At 40.3% G+C, this 26309-nt stretch overlaps 1 protein-coding gene across 11 annotated transcripts in view; it reads left to right on the top strand.

Annotated features, from left to right (window-relative positions):
* The window catches only part of MEGF11 (multiple EGF like domains 11), a 294330-nt gene that overhangs the window by 193816 nt on the left and 74205 nt on the right, over positions 1-26309 (top strand). For all 11 annotated transcript variants that reach the window (XM_030015419.2, XM_030015424.1, XM_030015421.1 and 8 more), the window contains 3 exons: positions 1897-2033; positions 8270-8482; positions 16471-16645. In XM_030015419.2, the coding sequence (XP_029871279.1) occupies positions 1897-2033; positions 8270-8482; positions 16471-16645 (525 nt within the window). The remainder of the gene's footprint in view (positions 1-1896; positions 2034-8269; positions 8483-16470; positions 16646-26309) is intronic.

The raw sequence follows: 26309 nt of genomic DNA, 5'->3' as shown, positions 1-26309 counted from the left end.
GAGACACCATTTTTTAAACACTTTAATCTGAAAGTTCTTGAACTGAGGCCAACCTGTCTATTTTACAGGCCAGGAACCACCTATCACTGTTTGGGAAAGGCTTGAAGTGTCTGTTTTATAATTACATTGAAGAGCAGCCTCTCCACTTTGGGGTTGTTGATATTGCTAAACTTCCCAAACTGTTGAGCGAGGACCCCAAGGAGTGAAAGCAGCCGTTATGTTCCTGGTTTATGTTTTGTATAAGTTGTGTCTAATATGTGCCTTGTTCAAAACTCAGAGCCCCTGGGGCTTGGCTGGGGAAATAAGACTTCTGAGAGATTAAAAGAAAATAATAATAGGGACAGAAAAACACTGTTTCTATCAAACACTGTGCACTGTGCATGGCACTGGCAGCAGCACCACTTGCTACAGTTGCCAAACATTTTCCATTATAGGACCCCATCTTCAGATCACAGCACTGCCAGACTTGTTTTGGCTGAAGTTACTCAGCCGGATGCCAGCCTCAGAATTTATGTTTGCTCACGTTAAAAAACATGGATACAACTTCTAAGAAAGTCTAGGGAAATCCTTGTAAGGCCTTGATACTTAGCAGGGGACATGATGTGATACTTGGGGGAAACCCACCTGAGTTTGGCAGATAAATTCTCCAAAGACACAACCCATGGTAAGCATTCTCTGCCTTGGGGCTGAAAAGCTGGAACAAGGTTTGCCCAGCAATTGCTTTTCCTTATGAGCAGTGTGAGAGTGCACAACCAAGAATGACAGTCTGTCTTTTCTTCACTTTCAGGGATGGTTAAGCAGGGACGGGAAGGAGGAAACAACTCAAAGATGGGGATTTGGGTCCAGATGAGGAAAAGGACTAAAAAGGAGTCTGCAACAAGGATTTGGGGTAGACTGGAATAAAGAGGCAGGAGAGCAGAGGGCTGGCAGCATAAAACGGAGGAGGGAGGTAGCCACCAAGATGTGTTGTTGAGGCAAGTCAGGGCCTGAGATATGGCTCTGAGGTTGGGGATAGGGAGCTGGGAGGATGTTGGATGATGCATCCAGCCAGTGTTCAGGGATTAGGCAGATATTCCACTGCAAAATACTTCTTCTGGCCAAAAGGCTGCTGCACTGCTGATCTGGAGAGTCAAATTGCTTCTATGTCATCACTGGTGGCTTTCTGCAACCATCCCAGTCTGTTGTTCCCATCCTGCCTCCTCCGTGGCTTAGACAAAGCACTGGCAGATGCCATTCTGTGCTGCTTGAAGAGATGAGTGTGGAGGCTGGATGAGAGTAGAGGGAATGAAGGTAGGTGGGTTCTGAAGAGTAGTAGAGGACTTCTCCAGCAGTTGTATATGGTCGTCTTTGTGATTGGATGAAGTGGGGCTGTCTGAACAGGGGAGAACATCATAGACTATCACAACTAGCAGAACTTCATCCTCCCAGTGCAGCCTTTCCAACAATCCCTCTTTTCCCAAATGTTCACTTTGTGACACTTGCCCAGCGTAGGTCTAACAACTTTTCAGACTCTATTTCACAAAAAAACCCACCAGCACATATGCAGCTTTGTAGTCTTCTCTGGTTGCCTTCAACATCTCCCAAGCCTTCCTGCATCTATTCAAGGGGCAGTGAATATCCTGCCACCCCAGCTGCAGTTTACAGGGGAGATACAAAGAGAATTATCAGTGACTGTACAGTGGTGAGAAAAATCCCTTCTGGAGATAGGGTAGACAGGCATTTTTTCTGGTAGCAGAATTTTAAGACTATCTTTAGCCCATCTTAAACAGAAAAAATATTGCCACTACACTTAGATCTAGTTTTAGCAAGAAGGACAATAAAAATCCGAGCTGCATATAGAAATTTATTGCATTATGAATGTTGACTGAAATATTGCTCTTTCTGCAACCTTACTAGGGGCTGGTGTGTGCACAGCCATGTCCTCCTGGAACATTTGGAATTAACTGCAGCCAGGACTGTCCATGCCACAATGGAGGACACTGTGATCCTGTGACAGGAAAATGCATCTGTACAGCTGGCTATATAGGAGACAGGTAAAAATCAAAACCCCAAAGCCTTTAGTTTTCGTCATGGATTGGCAATATTTATATCCCTTCTAGGACAATCTTACTCTCTGAAAAATGGTGTTATGTTTCTGTTGCTCCAATTAGGTTCATCCTTCTGAAGCAGTTCAAGCATTATAAATGTGGCAATGTTATTACTTTTTATTGGCAATGCTCTCCATTTACAGAGGTTTTTTAATATAACTTTTAAAATGTAATGGATTAAATTTAATTTAGATATTTACAGTGATAAATTTAATAGAGAGCATTACATGTTTACAAGTTATGTAAATGAACTATAGTTACACAAATTAATATCCTCAAGAGTAAGCAATGCAGCAGTTTAATGTTTCCTTCAGCCCCTCTGTGCTGCTGCAGCACTGATCCATCTCGGACACCAACAAGGGGTGATAAATCCTCAAAATTTATAAACGAGGGCCTTCACCCATAAATCGATCAGAGAAGATGACAATATTGTTTTACAAAGGTGTCATGGCTTCAACAAAATGACTACACAGCAAAGTCAAGGTGGGATTGTAACACATGTTGGCTTAGCCCTCCAGTTAATCCTGCCAGCATGGCCAACATGGTGGGGAAGCTGCAGTTAAACAAGCTTTCATATACAGTTTTCACTAGGGGTTGGACTGTGTCACCAGGGTGTCCAGAGACCGTGGGCACAGCTCACTAGTGTATGCTATGCTAAAGCCCTTTCTCCTATATCTTCCCTTTTTTTATTAGCTAGAACAAGCTAGTATCAGTATACAGACATATGCTACAATTATACTTTTAGGCATGAAAGCTCACTGGAATTTCTCATTTCTTGCTTCATTGTATAATCAGCAGGTCTTTATAGCATGCAAACAGGCCAACTGTCAACACTGTACTGGGGTTCAGAAGGCTATGCTCTTTCCCATTAAATGTGGAAGTTCCTTGTTTCCATTTTATCAACAGTGGTAATTGAGGGGGCTCTGGAGATTATGTCAGGATTTGCATGTGGTTGAATATGGTGGAAATACTAATTATTTCAAATTAATTTAGTGGAGAAGGCATCAGTGTGTCTCTCTTCCCCCATCCTCCATCTGGAGACAGTGATTTCAATCATAGGGTACCATATAATTACTGTTGCTAACCAAAGCTTTCTCTTTCTCTCCTTTTGGAGACAATTTCACTGAAGGAAGCAACTGTGCAGCCTGGACACTTACACTGGTGACCACACTTCAATCCCAAGCTGTCCCCAGTGCTGGCCATGCTGAGGAAGGCTGACAGAGGCCCTCTGTCTCTAGATCTCTTCATTTGGTTGTTGCAGACTTACATTGATTTCTGACTGTAGGTGAATCAACAGTCTCAGAGCTGTTGGGAGCTCACAGCCAGCAGACTGTAGCTGAGCCAGCTTCTTTGCTCAACTTCCAATATAGGCCCCAGCCGCAAGGGAGGACATGCAGCAGAAGAGCTGGCTCTGATACAGGCATGTGGCACAGGGAAAGAGCGGTAATGGAGCTGCTGAATGGCAACACTTACACACTCCAGCAATAAGAGTAGAGAAAGGACTGTTGGGGATGAGAAAAGGAGATGGCAAGTACAAAGCAGAAGACCTAGTTCTGCCTGCTGTCAAAAGCGGAGAGTTTTGCTGCTGATGGCCCTTAGAGAGAGGCTGGAGAAGGCAGCTCGGGGAGAAACTGGGCAGAGGAGGCACTACAGGGCAGACCTGACAGGAGTTCACAAGAATTTGTCCTTGAGCAAAGGGAGCGTGGGCTTTTCAGATCTGTGCTTGGAGAAAAGTGAGAGAGATTTTGACTCCAAAGAGAGATGTTTCTTGAGAAGACAGAAGCAGGGAGGGAGAAAATAAGGCATGATCAGTTGGAAGAGGTGTAAAATTATTGAGAGCAGCCCTGTGGAGAAGGACTTGGAGGTATTAGTGAATGAAAAACTGAATATGAGCCAGCAATGTGCGCTTGCAGCCCAGAAAGCCAATCGCATTCTGGGCTGCATCAAAAGAAGCATAACCAGCAGGTCAGAGGAGGTGATTCTGCCCCTCTACTCCACTCTGGTGAGACCCCACCTGCAGTACTGCATTCAGCTCTGGGGACCCCAACATGAGAAAGACATGGACCTGCTCAAGCAGGTCCATGGGAGGGCCACGAAGATGGTCAATGGGCTGGAGCACCTCCCCTGTGAGGACAAGCTGAGAGAATTGGGGCTGTTTAGCCTGGAGAAGAGAAGGCTCTTGGGAGATCTTATAGCAGCCTGCCAGTACTTAAAGGGGCCCTACTGGAAAGATGGGGAGGGACTCTTTAACAGGGAGTATAGTGATAGGATGAGGGGTAACATTTTTAAATGGAAAGAGGGTAGATTTAGATCAGATATTTAGGAAAGAATTCTTCACTGTGAGGGTGGTAAGGCGCTGGAACAGGTTGCCCAGAAAGGTTGTGGATGCCCCATCCCTGGAAGCATTGAAGGCCAGGTTGGAGGGGACTTTGAGCAACCTGGTCTAGTGGAAGGTGTCCCTGCCCATGGCAGGGGGGTTGGAACTAGATGACCATTAAAGGTCCCTTCCAACCCAAACCGTTCTATGATTCTATGAAAAGAAGCTGAGGGAAGGTCACATTGTGGACCTGCACCCAAGCAAAACCCTTAGGAATGGCTCACTTGCCCCCTCCTGGAGCAGGGAAGAAACAGATAGACACTGAAGGGAGAGGCAGAAGAGCAGAAATGCAGGCATGTGGAAGGATGGATGAGAACAGGAGAAAGTTAGGTAAATGTGCAGTTCGGAAAGCTTTTCTAGCAGCAGAGAAAAACTGTATTAGCCTAGAAAGTCCCACCTTTCAAACAGATTCTCAGAAGGTTAAAACATGTTTATCTATCAGCCTTTAATCAGCCTTCAATAAAGGAAGCGAAGCCTTAGGCCCATTATATTCAGTTGGAGTTCTGCCTCTCACTTGGGGTAGGACAGCACGTTGTCTGTAATGGTTTGCTCTGAACAGGCATGCATACCCTTACCTTGCTGTTAACTACAGTTAGCTAATCGTAGATTGCCCATTGATTTCAGTGATGGCAGGAGCAGGCACAAGGTCTTTAAAAAGTCTAAATTGCTTTCCTTAGTTATGTGTTCATACAGCATGGACAATGGGACAGATTAGTCAGCACCATTTTAGCTTAAACTCTATTTTACTTTCTGGATTCATGCAACTGCTGCAGCATTACAGTATAATTGCAAATACAGCAGGAGAATGCTGCTGCACAAAATAATGTTTTCTTAAAATTTTACAAGGCACCAAAAAAAATATTCTTAATAATAACAGATATTGTGAATAACAAGAATAAAAACATAAACACACTTTATCTACTATAATATTTTTTAATTGTCAGTAACTACTATATAATACCACAGTTCATCATCTTGTGTAGAAGATAATAACATAGAGTTAGATAAATACCTGTGGAGATGAAATGGTCATAAAGGTCTATGTAAGTGTAATTGCCACACTTTGTTCCCTACCTGTTTTCCAGGAAGTGGCACTGCACTAAATATCTAGGAAATTGGCAAGCAATATTAACAACTCCAGGAAGCTTTGTGCTCTGCTAAAATGACTGGATATGTCATGTAAATGTATGTTTTGCAAACTGGAAAGGAATAATAGCAGAAGCACAGTTAGAAGCTGAGGATGGGGCTGTCTAAGAATTCAGTGGCTGACAGGGAAAGTGAACATACTGTTTTAGCTTTGTTTTCCATATTGCCATTAAACCTAAAGATAGAATCTTAACAAAATAAATACCACATTGGTTATAACCATATGAGCAGGCTTATTCTCTTGTTTTTGTGTTTATACCTGTATCTTTTATCGACTGAATGGCAATCTCCAGGTTTACGTATTTTGGATGGCTTTTAATATTTGTCTGTGCTACATAAATGTGATCACTGTTGCAAAACAACAAACAGAAAAGCCTAAAAAACTTTACAGCATTGTTCCATGAAAAAAAAATTATCTGGAAAAGATGTAGGTGTATGTACTAAGTTCATCTGTTAAGCAGGCTGTCTTATGTTTAATATTTTGTGAAATTGCTTCCATTAATTCTACAGGTGACAGCCATATTATCCTATCCCAACCCAAATAATTATAGTACATATTAAAGTTCAGTGGATATTATAATACGAATCTCCCCAGATAGGCAGAAAGCAATGTAAATTAAACAAGAAACATAACTAGGGCTTAGCAGCTCATTTTGTAATTTAATTGAACAATGTATCTGGTTGTTAATGGTGCTATGGACACATTAGATTGATATGTTGCAAAGGAAAGATGTTTAAGTAGAAAGCTAATTCCTGCTGTGATTATTCTTATGTTCCAGAGGAGTCATTATTAGTATTCTTTGTATAAAATTCATTAGCGGTAGCTGCTTGATCTCCAAATAAATAAGTTGATTAAATTGTTAGTAGAAAAAGGCTAATTATGTAAATGGATTAGGTCGTCAATATTTCATTTCCAGATGCTTTTCTCCCTGCTAGGTAATGCTTCATCTTCTATAAATATAAAATGATATAGTGCACTATTGACTAAGTATTCATCTCGTTGAGTACAGTGCTCTCCTGCTAACTAGTAGGGCTGTATACAGCAATGGAGACATAAGGCATCTTAATATGTTCTTCATTGCATTTCATTTGCTTTAAGTGTTTCTGTCCTAATGTTACCCATTCTTTGCTGGTTATTTCCTTTGCAGCTGAACTACTCCGAGAGCAGCAGGGCTAGCAGCCAGTACCGCTGGTGATTCTCTGGGCTTTTTCCCTTCCTGTTTGTCACAGGCTCCTCTCTCTTTGGGTCTCGTATGAACTCCTGAACTTGGATTGTGTAACTAGCAACTGTGTTGATGCTTGCTCCAGTTAAATCACTAGCTAGGCATTTTGCTTTGTTCATTTATTTTTAGTAAAACATGATAATCTGAAGCTGCAAAAGTAATGCTCTTATATACTGGCTGTGTTCATTGCAGTTTTGCCTGGCTTGCATCACACATTAATCTTTTATTACTGATCATTATATTAACTCTCACCTGCCAGCTGTGAAATGACCTGCAGAAAGACATTTAACAATTGCCTCTATCCACTGAGTTTACAGTATACACTTTAATCAATGCTCAGGATTAAATTAATGCTGATAGGCAATTTCCAATATCTGGCATCCATGCGATAAGGGAATTGGGCTTTTCTGGACTTCTTTTTCTTTTTTTTATTAACTGAAAAGGCATATCTATATTTCACGGTGGATCATGTAAACTGTAGTACTGACTCACTGCAGAATTTTGAAACCACTAAGTTATGTCAAGCACAGAATCAGTTGCTTTCTTTAGGACCTTAGTTGAGCTTTTCAAAGTAGGAAATATTATGAATACTTAAACTGGTTGTGTAGGACAATGAAACAGACTTTTTGGCAGATTTCATAATGTATCCAGCAGGGAAATATTTTAAACAGTGCATGGAAGGTGCAATTTAAAACAATCTGTGTATAGTGTTTGCCGGTTCCCTTTTTATGTGTAGCAAATATTAAAAATGTTGGCAATTTTGGAGAAGATACTACACTAAGGAGCGTGAAAGTGATTTGTCTTGAGATTTTATACTACTGAGCATCCCTGGAGTAAGAGATGAAAAGCAAATTTGAGCTTTAGTTACTGTGAACACACACACAAAAGACAAAGGAGTATATTTTCTCCTAGTTGGTATAAAACTGGTGCAATGACAGCATAGAGGCAAAGTAAAACTATACGTTGCTAGAGAACACTTTACTCAATACTGTTTAATAGACCTTTCAATCCTCATTATCACTAAGAGGACCATAAGCTTTTAAAGAAGGTGCACAATCCTTCTGTAATAAAGAGAAAGCAAACAGATGAGGGTTTTTCTTTAAAGTATCTTACTCTATATCAATTTCTTATGGTTGATGAATGGAATTGTCAAGGTCCAGGAAACAAGAATGCACTTTGTTAACTAAGGTAATACTAACTAATGCAAATTTTACAGGATATAATTGGACAGAGATTAATGCACTTTCAGTCAACAGCAATTTACATGCCCAAGATACCACATCACTCAGTGATATCATCAGTTCACTGTATATTACATAAATAAATGAGCAATAATTTTAAACTTATTTCATTAACAAAAACATTCCCATGTAAAAGTCATAAGCAGACTAGACTATAGTATTTGATTGAATCCTGTCTCACATATTTCATTACAGGTGTCAGGAAGAGTGTCCTATTGGGACATATGGCTTTCAATGCACACAAAGATGTGACTGCCAAAATGGTGCAAAGTGTTATCATGTAAATGGAGCGTGTATGTGTGACCCTGGATTTAAAGGGATTTATTGCCAAGAAAGAATGTGTCCAGAAGGGTTTTATGGCCTCAAATGCAACAAGAGGTGTCCTTGCAATATTACCAACACTCTCAGGTATGTACATCGTATTATATACTAGTGCGGGGACTGGTCAAATAAAAGCATTGGGAAAAAATTCAATTAACTACACCTACTACCTTTTTCTCTGTAGTTCTAATTAAGAACACAGACAGTTCCTCTGGATTGCAACCTTTGATTTAAATGACCTCAGGTTTGGAACCATAAGCCTCAGTCCAGCCAGCTACTAAGCAAGTATCTGTTAACTACTTAACTAGTTTCTCTAAAATCTGAAACAATCTGACATATGGCCTTATCCTGTAACTGCAGTCTTTTAGGTATAAGAACTATCATATGATGCCCAGATGTATGTATAATAACACACTGAAGTTTAAAAAATATAGGTATATTTACTCAAATCCATCATTTTGGCTCTTTTTATGACATGGGTTTTCTTGTTAAATCTGTAGACAGCAAGGGGACTTTCAAAATGAAACCTAATTTGCTTCAGTTTATGTCTCGTGGCAAATTACCTTGTTGAAAACACTTGAGGCAGATGTATAAATAGACTGAAATCAATATCCCCAAGTCAGTCTATGTAACTGTTACAGAGTCGACATTGTCAAAATAGACATCTCTTCTCTTGTGTGCCTATTTTTGCTCTTCATTCTGTATGTGTATGTGTGAAATATTCAGGAAAATAAACATCAGGGAAGTATACCTAAAATGGAATAAGCCTCACTTAAAAGGTCAGGTTTTGATGTTTTATTCCCTTTTGCTTTTTTTTAGGATCTGATTCTTGAGGTTCTCATTACTAAGAGTTAGAGCCACAAACAGACTTGAGCAGCTAACATGGGATAGGTTGAATTTACTTTCCCATTGCAGGCTTGAATAAATTTTCTGAACCCTGAAAAAAGGAAGAATTAAAGACTTTTCCCTATTATCCTATTTGTTACCTTTTGCAACTCCTTGCCTTGTTTACTGACTGCAAGAATTGCTATTTGGATGTTCCTCACTCCCTCGCATACAGTAAAGGGAGCCTGGACAGCGAAAACACCCTGGCCTCAGCTATTCTGATGGACTAGAGTGCCCACATTTCCTTACCATGTCTGCAAGATGCTGAGCCCCTCAGCTCCCACTTGTTTTCCTCCTTTTTCTGTCCATTACTGTTAAGCATTCATAGCCAATTCAGGATTGTGTAGGCTTCAGAGGGAGGTGGGGATAATTGATGCCCAAGCAAATATGCCCTTGATACGGACATTCTTCAATTTTAAACCAGACAGGTAGGGACCTGACTGTCTTGCTGATGATGACAAACCTAGCTTGCAATCTTGCAGCCTGCTAAAATATAAACACTCTCCTCAATTATGTATGCAAGCAACACCACCTAATTTGTGTGCGTGCACACACACGCGCGCGCGCACACACACACACACAAACACTTCAGGCAAATCTGTTTGTGTGCTTGAGATAGACTCTATTTGTCTCAGTCTTGGAAATAAACAGGTGATCTTTCTTGTGAATTCAAGTTCAGCTGTGAGTGGTGAGGCTTTGCTTAACTGAAAGTCAGAGCTCACAATGGATTATTTAAAAGCCTTGTAATTCTGATGATACGAGTCCTCTACAGAAAGATAGCTCTAGCTCTATTGGGTTTGACAGCGAGGATCCAAAGTGTTCGGCACCTCAAAGGCAGCTCTGTACAACAGGCTTCTATCACTTCTGATTATTTTGTGTATTATAAAATCATTGCAAAAAATACCATCTCTAAGGCATGAGCTGAGCATTATACACAAAAGGTTAATGTTGTGTTGTACTGAGGATAGGGGACATCTCAAGAATTACTGCAGAGTGAGCTAAGGTATAAATTCCTGCATGTCATACTACTCTGCAGTACCTGCCAGCGTACACAACTTAAACATGCGGTAAATACAAGGTAAACTGCTCCTCAGTGAAAGCTCTTCTTCATGTGTACTGGCAGGTGAGCATATGCTCTTGGACAGTAGCTGACACAGTGTGTCTTCACCCCCTCTCCTAGCCTGCAGAAACCTGTTTGTGTGCCCATTTTCCTGTAAAGGTGTAAATAGAGTGGAAGGACTGCAAGCCACGGGCAAGGCCAAGCTTGACTGCTGTTTATCAGCTAAGTGCTCAGTTCATTAAGAGTCTTTTGAGGGGGGGGTGACTGTGAGTTTGAGGGTGCAAGAGTTCATCCTGGGTTACTCAAAGAACTACCTGGGAGGTGCTCTGGGGGTTTGTCAGAAGATCCTTCCTGAAAGAACGGACTACCACCATCCAGCTCTGAAGAAAGATGAGGTCTCAAGTTTGAGAGAGCTCAGAAAGGTGGAGGATCGCATCCTCTCACAGCTTTTTCTGGTCATGTGGTTGTTCTTACCGACTATGTACCTGACCTGTGCCTGGTTGCTGTCTGATGGATACATTTTGTGCCTTCCCTCCCATCACTGCTCTGTCAGCTTCACTTGCAGCATCCTCTGCTAAGATGGTATCTCCACTTCCTTAATAAATGAGTCTAGTCTCTCCATTGATAAAATCTCCCTTTTTCCTACATCTTATCACTGCTGTTATGGAACAAAGAGATATCAGCAAGCTGTAGATCTGTAAATGTTCTTTCATTCATCCATGGTATTTCAGCTTTCCACTTTTCAATGAGCTCCTTGGAGTGCTGTCAGTTTCTGAGCCGAGGAGTGTCAGAGTTGATGGAAAATGACCTTCTCCAAAGGCACTCCATATTCTGAACAAATCTTTTTACTGATTGTTTAACCAGTCCCATACAGTGCACTTCTCTTCCCAGCCACCTCCTCCCATTCCTCCCCTGAATTTTTATCCTTACTGGAACTGTGGTCTTCCAAAGTGATTCATTTACTGACAGCCATCTATTTTCCCCAGAAGCAGTTTAAACTCTTGGCTACTTGTTGCAATACCTGAGTGTGTAGGGTAATTACATAAACACTTGAAAGAAGGTGAGGGAAGCTTGCTTATTTCTGTCAGTGGTTTTGACTCATTTGATCTGGTTATTGGAGAGCCGGCTGGAACAGAAAGTTCTGGGAGCTTTGAGGAGCAGGTTGGGGAGGAACATTAAGAAATACACAATCAGCTTTCCTATTTTCATAGATCTATCTATTTTAATGTCTGAAGAGACCAGCATGATCATCTAGTCTAACCTCCTGCATAGTAATGGCTGAAGAACATCATCCAATAATTTCTGCATCAAAGCACGCTGAAAGGCACTTTGCACAGGACTTTTGAACAACCCCAGAATTAGGTAATTTAGAATGCATTGGTGACTTGGACTGTCCTTCCACAGAAAAGGATACACCTGTAAAATAGTCCCTTATGCAAAAAGCCCATGTTGAGACAGCCTACAATAGTCAGACAGGCATCATCCTGGCTTGCTCTTCTGAAAAGCAGAGAGGGGAATGAATAGCTGGAATAGGCTCAGCCACCCACCCTTCTTGAACACTGGTGTGGAGCCAGTGTGTGGAGCCAGATGCCTTTAGTAATGTCTTTCCCAGGTCAGAGACATGAGAACGGAAGGAAGACACAGTGACCTGTTAAGCCTTGACACTTTCCTGCTGTGACAAAGTCAAATGAAGTGGATAGATGTCCAGAGACTCTGATTATTGCCTCAACACTGAAAAGTTCGGAAGGACCAAACCCCATGGATCTTGCATGAAGTTTTGCCTTGACCTAAGTCAATAATGTGCTTGAATGAGGCTGTCTTTGAAGACTTGCTGGACTGAAGTAGTGGCTGTACAGTCCCATTGTGGCTACTTCTTTAAAAGTAAGAGGACATTTTAGTAAGGGAGACTGAATGTAGTATGGATGCCAAAAGACAGAAAATACTGTTAAATAAGGATTAGGGCTGTTGTTAGTTAAGATGAGATGACTGGTGTATAAACAGAAAGTCAGGCAATTCACTGGGAAGAAGTTGTTTTGGCTGAAAGTTGTGTGGAGAACAAATTCAGAATTTGGTACAGCTGTGCTGTCTAAAACATTTCTTTTCCCAGTTTGCCTCAAAAAAGTTACCCGGTTTCCTCAGTTTTCCTCAAAATCAGATGCTTAAACAATTTAAAGGTCAAAAATGACTTTCTGTTTTTCAGTTCAGCTAGTAAATTTTAAAAAATAAATCTTTTATTGCTGTAAAAGTGGCTCAAAAGCCAGGGACCGTACAGTAGCTTCCAAACTGCAGCAAGAGCCATGGAACAATTTCGTTCTCATGCCATGTTGTGCACTGTGGACAGCTTCCAGTTTCCACCTCTACTTGGCCTAGAGCTAGAGGAACGCTTGGCTGCTTGCGTTTGCTCTAAGTTTTCTACACTATTCCTTCCTGTTATGCAGGAGATTTGAAGAAATAAAAGTTGTTAAGATTCAATGCAAAATACTAATGTATAACACTGCCAAACTCTTTCAAGAGTGTAAGGTTCCCTTCCTGCTCACAACAAGTGGTTAGAAAGCAGATATTAGTGGGTTTGCCTTCTGGGATCTTTTTGGAGGCCTCACATTCTCTTACCCATCCATTCAGTGATCCTTCTCTAGTGGAATTGTTTGTGTTTCTTAATTTCAGTTTATTGGTGGCATGGAGAAGTGCCTTACATATGCTGTAACCCGTGCTGGCAAAATGTTATATGGACTTATGACCTTGAAAGGTACATTCAGAACAGGAAGAGAGGAATTATACAAATAATTTACATTGCTAGCTATATTTCCTATTCTTTGTCCTAACACCTTTGCCATTAAGTGCCTCAAACTTTTCAACTTCAATGCAGCTAGCATTTAGTTCACTGGACGGTCTGGATGCATAGATGGTTGGATGGACGATAGATGAATTTCCTAGCTATTGTAATATTTCTAGGTACATAGTTTGAACAGAATGAAATTTTACAGAATGCCAATGTCAGAGAAACATTCTTAACTCACACATACACGCATACCTATACTATTTCCACATCATGAGCTGCAATATATTTAGTATGTAACTCTGATGACTTTAATTACTGGTTTGTACATACCAGAATAGTAGAACAATTAATAATAAAAACTTAGTACTATTTAGTGATATCAGCTGCAGATCTTAAAAGGGTTTCCAGAGGAAGAAAGGCATCATTTTACAAATGGGAAAAATGAAGGCAGAAAGAGGAACTTACATGGCCAAGATTCACTGGCAGAATTGGGAAGAGAACAGCTGTCTTCTGAATTTTGGTTAAGCATCTAAATCTCAGCCATCTTCAAGCTAACACTGCATCAGGGCACCTTAATTGTCAAACAAGTGGTTTTGATTCAGGGCCTTGTATTCTCTGTATCTGAGACAAGTCTCCTGTCTCCCCTGGCCAGACACAGCCTGCAACCTCATTTCACACCTAGCTATGTAGATTTGAGGTCCTTTAGCTTGTTATGCTACCATAACACTATGGTGTGTGTTAATGTTTGACTTTTGCCAAAAGCTTTGGAAAGATTTATTCTGCTACTGTAAAGGAGAAGTTTCTCTTCCCCTGCTGTATGGTCTATTCACCAACTGTTGCTACCTACCCAGAACTATTGTTATGGGTACCATAACTCTGGAATCTAATGTGGAGGATTTTTCCTAATCCTACAATGCTAGCATTCTGTAAGGCAGCAAAAGATAAGTATTTCAAAGCACTGAGAGACTACAAGTGCTTGGCCTAGGAGAAAAACAAAACTCTGATATGCTTAGGCTGATAACAAAAGTGTTCTTGCTTCAACAGGAAGATTATATGGATGCAGGGACCCAAACATCTGCATTGGACTTTTCCTGGCTCATAGCCTCATGAAAGAGTGGACAAGGCTTTGGGAGGGCAGAATATGGTCTCAACCTTCTACTGGACCTTGTTTTGGAGTCCAAGCCCTCTGTCTCCTGCAGACTCTTCTGCAAAGCCTGTTTGTTTTTTGCTTCTTATTTTAGTGCATGTTAGGATGATATTTAGTCCTCAACATATAGCTTGCATTCCATGCAAAAAAGCTTTTCATTTTGATGAAGGAGCCAACCTTGGAGTAGAAATTCTTACTGAGTATAGTATTTTCAATTGAATTGTCATAGACTGATTCAAACTGCCATGATCATTTATTACCTTTGAAAGATTTAATTTAGTCAACAGCTGCAGTTCTCATGGAACCGTTTGATACGTGCAGTAGCAGTGAAAACAGAGAAACAAAAAATCCACTTTAAAATATTTCTTTAATGTTTAGCTTTCTTCTCCTATTAGGTAATGATTAATAGACACAGAGGGGGAAAAAATGAGCTTTTATTATTTTCATCTGAATGTTAAGAGGTGCTTTGTGAACAACCATAATTTCAGGGACTGCTTTGTCAGAAGAATTTCATGGATGGTACTTTGTTAAGCTGATTAATTGTTTTAATTAGTCAGTAAAACACTATTTATGATGAAACATACGACACACAAAATTTGATCATTCTTAGTCTCAACAGTATATGACTAACCTCTCCTACCAGTAATTGCCAGAAACATACTTGGAAATTACGTTTTATGAGGTTACCTTGAAAATTAACATATACAATATTAATTTTATAGGTGTAAAGAAACCCATTCAGTCATGTCTGCAATATTAAACTGTGGCAATAAATAATCGTAAAGGAAAATAAATAGTTTCTATGAGGCAAAAATCCAGGAGACAGGTCCACAGAGAGGTGCCACCTTGCAGAACTCGATTCTTTCTTGTTCTGAGAATAATAAAGAAACTCTGATTTGTAGCAATATTATTTCTCATTTTCTCAGAGGCTCCCAGAGCACACTGAGCTCTATACTCCCAGCTGGCCTCAGACAACATGGGGTCCTTTTCCAAAGATCAGATTCCCTCTCCATCCCCTGCTCTCTCTTTTGACCTCATCTCCTCAAACTAGACATCCCCCTGTGCTCTCCCTTCCCACCCCACAGAAACCTCCATCTCTTCAAACCAGGACTTACCACATCTCCAGCCTTCCCCTCCTTTCCTAGCCCTCAGCCACCGCCTCAGCATGGCTCTCCTGCTGTGGGAAGTTAGTGCCCTAAGAAAACCTGGGAGATGCTCTTTCTGTTTGTAGAAGAGAAAATGGTGAATAAAGATAAAATGTTTCATAGCAGGAGGAACAAAGGGGTAAGTCTTCCACCTACCAGATGCAGAAGGACCAGGCATTGTCTGGTCTTTTGGGCTTGATTCTCCTTTCTACTTTTCTCTCTGTGTGCTCTCACAACTGTGTGGAATTGTCTGAATAGAAATGAAAACCAGAGGATTAATGTTGGGCAGCAATGCTCATTATTCAGTATAAAGGAACTTGACTTGTTTCCCTGCACAGCTGAGATTTAGTCCCAGGGCTCCTGTTGACTCTTGCCCCCCAGAAATCCCAAGGCTTCAGGTAGTGATCAGTTCTGTTCACTATGGCTGAATATTCCCTGCAAAACTTTTTCCAAGGAGATTTTTCCCTTCCAAAGCACTTTCTACCTCTCCCTGCTGAAAAGTTCTGCTGAGGTGGCACTCACTTTTAATACACAAATTAGAATAGAATAGAATAGAATAGAATAGAATAGAATAGAATAGAATAGAATAGAATATTGGGCCACAGGACTCAGATTTATCTTCACAACTCTCTTGGTTGCATTCCTCCATCCATTGGAATTTCTCCTAACCCTGAACACCTTTGACTGTATTATACTAAATAGTATGGCACATATATGTCATACAACAATATGGATTAATTGTGTTGTGGTTAACGTCAGTAATCCAAGTCACATCGATTTGAGAATGGAGAAGCATGAACTTTAAAGGTGTAGAATTACCAGTGCTGTGGCAGTTCCCAGATGTTTAGAAGTGGCGTGCTGGGCTGGTATTTAGCACCATATTCCCTATTCACTTCCTAAGTTATATGGCTGCTTATGTTCACCATCCTTATAAGTGTTCACGTTTCTGTTCTTAGTGTGACTCTTGCTGGCATTGCATGTAAAGCGTTCGACAGGTGGTTACAGACTGTATTTTTCTTTCATGTGCACATCTCATTAATGTCTGCCTGTCTTCATTAGTTGCCATCCGTTGTCTGGAGAATGTAGCTGCAAAGCTGGCTGGGCTGGACTGTACTGCAATGAAACCTGTCCCCCTGGATACTACGGCGAAGGCTGCCAGCTGACCTGCCCTTGCCAGAACGGTGCAGATTGTGACAGCATCACAGGAAAGTGTATGTGTGCACCAGGATATATGGTAAGTGACAGCTGGGAATAATGGGGCATTTCATAAGGTGCCTGCAAAAAATTAAAGAGCATTTTAGCCTGATTTCAAATAATATTTGCATAAAAGTGGCCAAATGCAGGTAATTTTTCCCCATTCTATTATAAGTCCACATAATTCTCCTTTGATCAGTGTCAGCTTATTACTTATGGTTATTTACTTAACATCAGTATTGTAAGTTTATTACTGTTACAAGGATAAAGACACGGTTTCCCATCGTATATTCTAAGTCAAGACATCACAAAAAAGATGTCAGATTATTGTCTGCCTGGAAGAGCAGAAAAAGAATTCTCATGGCCTTTCAGCATGTTCCTTGTCAGTCACACTGTGATATTAATAGATGAAGATCTTTTAAAATGTTACAAATGATAGAGCAATTTATGTCTTTTCTGAGCATATATGGCAGGTGTCTTTTACCTGAGCATCAGAAAGAGCTTCAGACATTCTGAGGTAAACAAGTGTTACGTTTTATAGATGAGATATAAAATGGCTGAAGAAATCAGTCAAGATGAAACAGCAAAAATTCAGAATTAACAATTGTCAGGTTGCAGCAGAAAGTATTAGGACACGGATCCAGGTGTCCAGTCCTGCTATAGCTGGGCATAATGGAAGTCTTGCTAGTAAGTTCCCTGGTCATCCATATATGAAGCACCTCTTTACTTCAGGAGCACACCACGGAAGAGATCTGCAGGCTATGTTTAAGAAACAATACTTCCTAAAGAAAAAAAAATATTTTCAAGAGAGAATTCCACCACAACTTCATTAGCAGTTGTCTTTCTGTAATTTGTGTCCTTATTTTACATGATCTGTCCCCACAGGCTTATCTATATGTTTTCTATACTATTATAGTAATTATTAGTAATAATTAGTAAGTTTACTAGAAATCAAGCTTCAGATTCAGACATTCCCAATATTTTTAGAACTTCCCTGACATTTAGCAGCCAACTAAAATGTGCAGCCTCCTAGATGAGTTTTACCCTCTATTGTTTTAAGTTACAGCTTCAAAGTGAGATGAATAAATATCTTCAAATACTAGGGAACATGAGATGTGATCTTTGACCATGTTGTAGCTCTTTTGACTTGCATTTATGAAACATGGTGGACATCATACCAGGTAGCTTTAGAAACAATGGGAGGGGAATGGCATGTTGGATCTGGACAGGAGAGCAGCCATGTCCTACCATCAGCACCCACGGCAGTGTTTAGGGTTTTCTAGAAAAAAACGTTGTGGTATTCTGCAGGGACATACATTGCTGTCATCTATAGGGAAAGGCTGCACAGCTGTGTGACAAGATCCGTAGTGTGGGAGTCCTATATGAGATTAGTGGGATGCTAAAGACTTTTTAGCCTCCCTCCCTTTTAAATCCACACCTGAGCTCACGATCACCAACTGTCATCTCCCGAACTGTGGAACTGGAGTTATGGCTTAAAGACACTTCTGTTCTCTGCTGCATGTCAACAGCTGAACCTGAAAGTTGGGGCTTCTGTCTAACTTCCAGGGGTTCTCTCAATGACAGGTATAAACAGATTTATTTAGGTGTGAGGGGTAGGACTGTCAAAAGCATCTGTACAAGACACTAGTACTTAGAGATGTAAAAAGAAAGAAGAAAAAGGCTTTGAGGTTTGATTCTCCACTCACACTAACAGAAAACAAGACTTTATCTTCTCTATACAGTAGTGATACACAAGTATTACTATAAAACGGAGGAAAGAACGAAGGCAGCAGCATGTCAGTAACAAATGCAAAGGGAAAAGATACCAAGATCCTCTTTCTTATAAGGAATGCGGTTCAAGTTTGCAGCACAAAAGTACTTTGGGACCCTTTACTGTACACATTTAAAAAAAAGCATAGTTTGTCCAATATATATTGCTCCAAGACAGTATTATTGCAGGCATGAAGCCTGGGAAGTTCCTATTGCATTGCTTCAAAATAATATTTAATCTCATAATAAAGAGCTTTCTTGCATTGACATTTAAACAGCTTGGTTATTGAGGATAGCTCTATAATCACTGAAGCATATTTAGGCATTAGTATCATTGCTCTCTCATAATATACTATAATCTCTGACAATTAGTCCATGAGGGGAAGTAAAGCCTTGAAATTGCTAATTTATTGCCTCTGAAGCATATTTGTCATTCGTATGCATGCCAGATGACTTGAGTTGCAATGGTTCTTTCAAATGCTAGAGAACATAGGCTGTAAAGAAAACTTGACAGGAACCTTTACTTCCTACCCTGGAATGGCGGTGTCCTGCTGAGCTGCTCTTGCTGTATGCTCCATCCTCTGGGCAGGGAGAAGGTGTCAGCACTGCTTCACGATGCAGCCTGCAGGTCATGTGAAAGATGCTGTGGGGCCAGAACCCTCTCAAGGCTTGAAGTAGCTTATTTCAGTGACACATTCAAGACCAGACTTTGCCTTCAAATATGCATGCCTGCCTCTTGCTGAGGCAATGGGGAGCTTTGCCTGCGGGTAGAATTTTGCCCTTGAATTTGGCTAGCCTGCAAGCAAGCGGCGTGACTGTTCATGAATGCAGGATGTCTCTTTTGGCAGCACTGACAATAGAGTGATGCTAGTACAGAACTGGGCAGAGCTAATTATTCAGAAAAGCCATAAATTAATCCCTCTTGCTTTTTCTAGCATGAGGCTTCGCTGATGCAGCTACAGGGTCAGGAGTTTTGCCATGTGATTGGAAAGAATGAAAGTGGGAGCAACATCTTACATTTTACAGAAACATTTGATCTACACATGATCTTATATAGCGGAGCAGGCTGAAAGGTTTCTAAGTAAGGGGGAAGGAAGAGAATATCTTGGGACATGGGATTTAACTGCAAAGGCAGAGAGGTTGGACCCATGGGACTTTGGGGTTATGGATGCCTAGAAAACATAGGGGCCAAGAAATGACAGTCTTTTCCTGACAAAGCGCTCCTCCAGCACACTTCTTTTGCACAGATGGCTTGTTCTTTAACTATGCCCTGCCTCGGCTGTGTCAGGGCAGCTGGGCTGGGTTTCAGAATGAATCATCTGCAATCGCAGCCAAAACAGGGACATTTTGTTGGGATGCAGAACAAGCCATTAAAAACACAAAACATCTGGTCACCTTTATTAAATGTATTAAGTGGAAAGGCAGCCATCCCATAGGTTGACATGTACGTGAGCAGAGCACTTAATTTTTGGAAGTTAAGCAGATTCAAATTTTAAAATAAAAATTTACATTGTAGCTCAGAAAATAATACATTATTTATTAGCTGTGACATTTCCAAAAATTCAAATGCCAAAGCTAAATATTGGTGAGCTCGCAGTTTTGGATAGAATTTGAAAACATTTTATGTCTTCTTTTTTTGATTAATATTTTGGGTCAGACTCAACAACCAGATTTGCACATACCTAGCTCTGAAAACAAACTACACTGTTATAAAGATGTTATTGGGTACAGGTAGAGGTTATTTGTGTGAGGTTCTGATATGACAGCTCACACTAGGGGATTGCACTATTTTAACTGTATGAGTGTCTAAACCACAGTGCAGACACTATGTGTAGATTTGACTGAAGAGGTAGCTGAGAAATCTGAGTGATCCACAATTATACCCGAAACAGCCCAGTTCTTGAAGGCAGCATACAGGGCAATAAAAATAGGGTAATAGGAGTGGAGGAGACACAACAAAATCTTCTTCCCCAATATCACAGAGCATGTCTAGAGCTACTCCAGTAGTAAAGTCCACACTGCAGGCCTGTTGGAAAACCTGTGCTTATTGCATCTCACTTGTGAAGGGAGAATGAAGGTTGTATAAATTTAATTAAGGTAATTGCAGGGAATCATCATTATAAGCATGCCAATAGGGCACTTCCCTGAAACTGGTATTTTTAACATATTTGAGGATTACCTCTTAGCATACATACGATGTAATTGCCAGGAATGCTTTTCTGAAGAATGGTTTTGAAAAGCCATTCTACTGCCATCTCATTTGTGGCAAGAAGGAATCTGATAAACACACACAGGGAGTACACAAAGATTAGCCTTAAAAAGTATACAGGGAGATTCTTGACTGGTAGAAATTGGATCCTTACTCCCACATGCAAATAGTCGCTCCTTGCAATAAATTACTTGGATGCAATTATGGGGGTGGTGAGAGGGGTTATACTGACTTGTACCTCCCCCTCCTTCCAAATTCTGCTTTAAGATGCTCTCTTACAGGCCCACTGAAGTCAGTTGTGTGGTAGGGACGTAAAAGAAATCAGGATTTGCCCTGTCCTCTCTTCTTTTGTTTTTGGTTCATTGAACTTTATTCCTGTAATTCAATAAATGTGGTGAAGAAGGCCAGAGGATATGAATTAAATATGACAGGAGACCACAGGAATCCTGACCTTCTGTCTCACAAGGAAATCTTGAAAACCACCCCCTGCACATACCTATCAGCGTTCTAGCTACTGAAATAATTATAAATGCTATTGAAATACAACTAAGTTCACCTTCTCCATTGCACAGCTAATTGCAACTTTCCTGAAGACAGTAGCTATCTAGAGACCTCATCCTGTGATATGCCTTTGTTTCTTTATGGATGCTCTGTTTTCTTCCTTTGAAAAATGGATTTAACTTCAAATGCTTTCATTCTGTCTATTGTGGCAAGGAGATATGTAGTTAAAACATTTCTCAGCCCAAGACACTGAGAAAACTTTAACACTTATCTATGGAATGTGCGGTCAGCTTTTACTTCGGTGGGCACTTAGGTCTATATTTCACATCTAGATGACAGAACTTATATTACTTTAAAGAGTTCATCTATTTATGCTGCAATTTTTTGAAGACCTGTCTGTTTTTATTGAATCTTGCATGCTGCCAAGCAAAGCTAGCACTTCATCACCAAAATGAAAGAATCCATTCTGACATTTTTCTATTCCTTGACTATGTTGGTAGATCCCATACAAGCCACTCACAGTACAGGAAAGTATGGAAACTACAGCAGTGATGACCTCTTACTAGAAGATTTTTCAGCTTTTGGAATGTCACTTGGATTCCCTAAGACTTCCCAAGATATACCCCAGTACTGTGCATCTATTGCTATTTGCATCTTCTGTTGATGTTGCATCAAAATTGCATTTTAAAAACATAATAAAATAATGCATTTCAAATATATCCTTATATAAGTGCTCATGTATATATGTCTCCAGCTGAGCTTAGTGGGAACCTGTGCACTTAAGGACTGAAACACAGGCTTAATCTGGGTCTAGAAGTCCATAATTTTGCCTAGCATGCCAGAGTTTCTCAACATAATGCTTTCTGTACCACAGAGGTGCAAATTGCTTCCAAGGTTTACATGTACATGCCTGCACATTGGAGTAAAAGTCAGCCCCTGTAACACACAATAAAGAGTAGCTCAAGCATTTAGTAAAAATAAATGTATATTATAGTATTATAAACATATTCAAATGCATAGCAAATGTATAAACAAACTTTGTAACAGATAATCTCTCAGTCAGTACAAACCCCCCACACACACAGTCTCAGGTCAGTCTTAGTCTGCCCCATGCCTACTTAATGAGTAAAATGACCAGTTTACCCTTCAATAGAAATGAGGAGGACCATAATTTTGTGTTATCTATAGAGGTCATAAGGAACTTACAGGTCTAGTCTGTTGAGTATTCCAGCCACGACTGACTTCCTTCTGGTGCATACAATATCTCTTTTTCCCTGAAGAAAACATACAGGAGAGAAGAAACAATCTTTCTCTCTCTATTTAAAAAAAATTGAATCCTGCTCTCCTGTCCTACACCTTTAAAATTCTCTCTGTTGTCTAAAAGAGAAAAAAAAGTAAATAGAAAGGAGCACCTTATCTTATCTTCAAATGAATTTTCCCTGAAGGACCGAAATCCCAGGTAGGTCTGGAGGAATTTGAAGAATCATTGCCTGTAGGTGTTTTCTAAACACTCAAGGTTGATAAATACAAATTTATCAGAATATTCCCTCTCTTCTACATATTTGCTTTCATCTTTATTCTAAATGTATCATCCTTCACCACTTCAGAAGGAAGCGGGAAAAAATGAATGAGACTTCTTTGTCTTATAAGCCCCTGGTTCAGTAGTAAAGTTACTTTATAAATTTCACAAAATTATTAATACAAAAAATGAACCTGAGGTTGGAGATAGTGGATCTGTTTTGGGGGCTTTAACTCATTTAAATGATCTGTTTCTCTTTGAGATAATTCCAAAAGTACTTCAGTGGAAGCTCATCTCAGAGCAACAGGGCACCTCATCAAAAGGTTTAAAAAGAAAAGACGAGGGGAAAAAATCTTCAATAGAGCCTGTGTCCTTTTATCCTTGATTTACCAAGCATATCAGTTACCCCCCTTTGTTAAGAGCTCTTTTCATTTATAGGTATAAAATAAATTCAACCATTTTATGAAGATGTTCTTGTTACCAACCACCAGTATAAATTTTACTTGCTGTAGGTGGGGAAAAGGTTTTCTGGCACAGCAGTTGCCCAATTAACTGGAGTATTACAGGCAACAGCAATAGCTTCCCCCGTCTCATTTCCTGAATTACCTAGATGCACAAGGAAGATGCATTTTCTTCTCATTGGTTTCCTATTTGTATTCATAATCCAATGTCTCAAACCCATTGTGTATGGCTAGCAGTAGTGGCAATGGGTACGCAAAAAGGCATCCATACTGTGAAAGTGAGTTCAAGCGTAGGCTGTACCTGGCAGTGAGTGAATTATTAATTAATAATAAAAGTAAAACAAGTTGTCCTAAAAGTAGTGGACCTAAAAGAACCTTGTTTCCCACAGATTTCTATCCTTAGTCTGCCAGCCTTTCCTACCCTACCACTGCAGTAACACTGTCTCTCTGTCAGGTCTCCTGTGACACTTTAGCTAGCAAAGGACATCCAGATGGGCTCAGGGACCCCAAATTCACAAGGAGCGCAAGAGGGAAAGTCCCTGCTTGAATACAAAGAGAGTAGTGGGATGTAGCTGAAGAAACAGCAAAAAGACCTGCCAGTTTCAAAGTGTTCTGCACAGTTTTGAGAAGTTCATTTTGTCAAAGTCAGCAAGAAGGAAATGCAGTCTCTTTGATAACAGATATCAATGTGAGTTTTAGGTCTGGGGGTAAAGTAAAAGACAGGGATATGGGAAATTCAACTAAAATAACTTTTGAAAAATGGAAAATGTAACTGTGCCCTGGGAAACCATGATGGGAAAAGTTAAGAATTATATTGATGTGGAAAAGTGGATAAAGATGAAAATGCTAGTAATTGTGAGACAATCAGTCACAATAATACAATCAGGTCCTCTATACTAACTATGGATGCATCCTAGATCCCCCTTTCTTAGTTCTGGTCTCTGAGGAATGCACTGTCCTTCAAACTTGCATTTTCTTGGTGTCTTCTAGATGGAGATAAGTCAGAAAATTCTTCTGATAATTTTTTTTAAGCTTACAGATTACTTCACAAGTGGATGTGGAAGAACAAGTGGATCTCAAGCAGGCAACAAAAACCACACTGTTCCATACAGCCTAGTTAAGAGTGAGCTGGAAAATTGTTCTTGTAATTAAACTGTCTATTTCTAGTTGTACAGAAGTTTTTCTGTCAGCTGGGCTACATGTTGGAAGGTCTGAGCTTATTAACATAAATCAAAACATCTCATGCCCAATGTTTTGGTACCTTCCTCACATAAACAGAGCTGATCAGGGATCATTTGTACCTATCAGGATTTTTGCATATTCATAGACCAGAAAAAAACTACCTCTGAATTGCATCTTGATACCACTTTTCATTGATGACCTCTGAATTTTCTTACCCACTTCTCTATGCATAAAAAAAGTACATATTTATGCCCATAAAATGGCTGTACTTTTATTTTTTTGTAGGCCATTGGGACTAATAACAGACTATAAAGTTTTGCATCCCAAGGCTACTAGGTTTGATCCAGGCCAGGTCAGTACAGATTGAAAATTATCTTCTCTTGGCTGTGCAGTGGCCTGCATGAAATGACTTTGGTCTCAGTCCAGCTCCCTGTGGATCAGTATGTGCATCACAAACCCCATTTCTATCAGCAGTGACTGGCAAATTTGCTGGCAGACTGAGCCATTTTACCATTTTACCGTCACAAACCATTGCTTCAGGTCAAGCTTGGTGGCGTGGCTGTGTGATCCTTTGCAAAGTCCCTGTAGGACTAATTCTGGGGACAAACAGCACAGGTACTCAGCACTTTTGGAACAGCACCCTTCATAAGCATTGCAAGCCACTGAGATTGTACTGCATCTTTCTTAAGTGGCAAGTGCCTTCCTGAAAAGCCAATCCACTTCTGAGCTGGCCCTGCTGCATGTAGACTAGGAAACAATGAACATCACCTCAATGCAAAGAAACTGGAGGTGGGCTAAAACCAGTATTTCAATAACAACTCACAAATGGATTCTTCTGGCTCTGCTTTATTACAGAAGATATCCTACATTCAGATCCCAACAGGGAAGATCATTATGGGGAGGCCACCTGCGTATTCCCAGGCTTTCAGACTAAGCCGCTCCCCTATTGATTTTTATATCAATGAACCAGGTGCTTGCTGCCTGTTAGGCTTGTTGGTGTTCTCCCCCTGGAGCTCCTATTGCCCAATTAGACATTTCTGCTGGAGCACCAGCAGCCACAGCGTTTAGGAGCCTGTGTTTTCCTAAACCCTGACAGTGTTCATGTCAGCACCTGGCTGAATGAGCCATAATGAAGGGTGTCCTCTCGCTTCAGGGCATTTGTTGTATGCTTTTGAGCAGGCAAACCAGAGTATTTAACATGGTCACTGGATGCACAAGACACAGTGGGTCTCCCTCAGTTGTCGAAACTGCATCCCTTTCTTTGAATTCAATGGAATTTTTCAGACCCTTTCATGAACCACTTCTATTTCATTTTGTTTGCTCATTCTCTTATCAATGTACAAGTTCCAGAAATTGTCTGTGACAGCTCAAATTCTACTTTATCAGACCAAGTTTACCTGAACACAACTGCTAGCTTCGGTAGGATTGTCCCAGATATACACGAGTGAAGTTTGTCTCAGTGACTGTCTCTACTAATGAGAACTTATTCACTTACACACAGTGTCTATAATTTGATAAGAACTGTGGGCAAGTCCCAGGTCTCCTCCTCTTTCTTCTTATATTTACTTTTTCTTCTGGGCTCTGCTGCAGTTTTATTTACCTGAATAACTCCAAAGTTTTCGTAAGTGGGTCCAAAGGAGCCAACTTCACATAGAAAGCCTGAAAGCCTCTGCCTTTGTTGCTAGTTGACATATTTCCTGTATTTTATCCTTAATTGGCAATGTGGCTATGTCAAATTGCATTTCCATTCCTGTAGCCTCATTCAGAATCAGTGGAGCTCAATATTCTGTTCAGACTGAGTTATTTGATCTAAATTTTGCAGAGGAATAAACTGCTTGCCAATAGCAGTGTCTCTCTTCATCTATTAAGCTTCTAAATGTATATAGCTTTATCCACACTATCTGTGGATCTATGCATAAAAGTGCTGGTAGCTGACTCTCCTGGTAGTTCAAATTGCAAACTGGCTTCATTAAAACCACTTAAGTATAGGATTTAAGTCACAGGTTAGTTTTTCATTTTATTTTCAGTCTAACAATACTGTCAAAGGAGAAGACTTTATCCT

The sequence above is a fragment of the Aquila chrysaetos genome, chromosome 5, assembly GCF_900496995.4.
Source record: "Aquila chrysaetos chrysaetos chromosome 5, bAquChr1.4, whole genome shotgun sequence".
Taxonomy (NCBI): Eukaryota; Metazoa; Chordata; class Aves; order Accipitriformes; family Accipitridae; genus Aquila; species Aquila chrysaetos.
The sequence above is the reverse complement of the archived record's forward strand: the minus strand, read 5'-3'. Positions and strand labels throughout refer to the sequence as shown.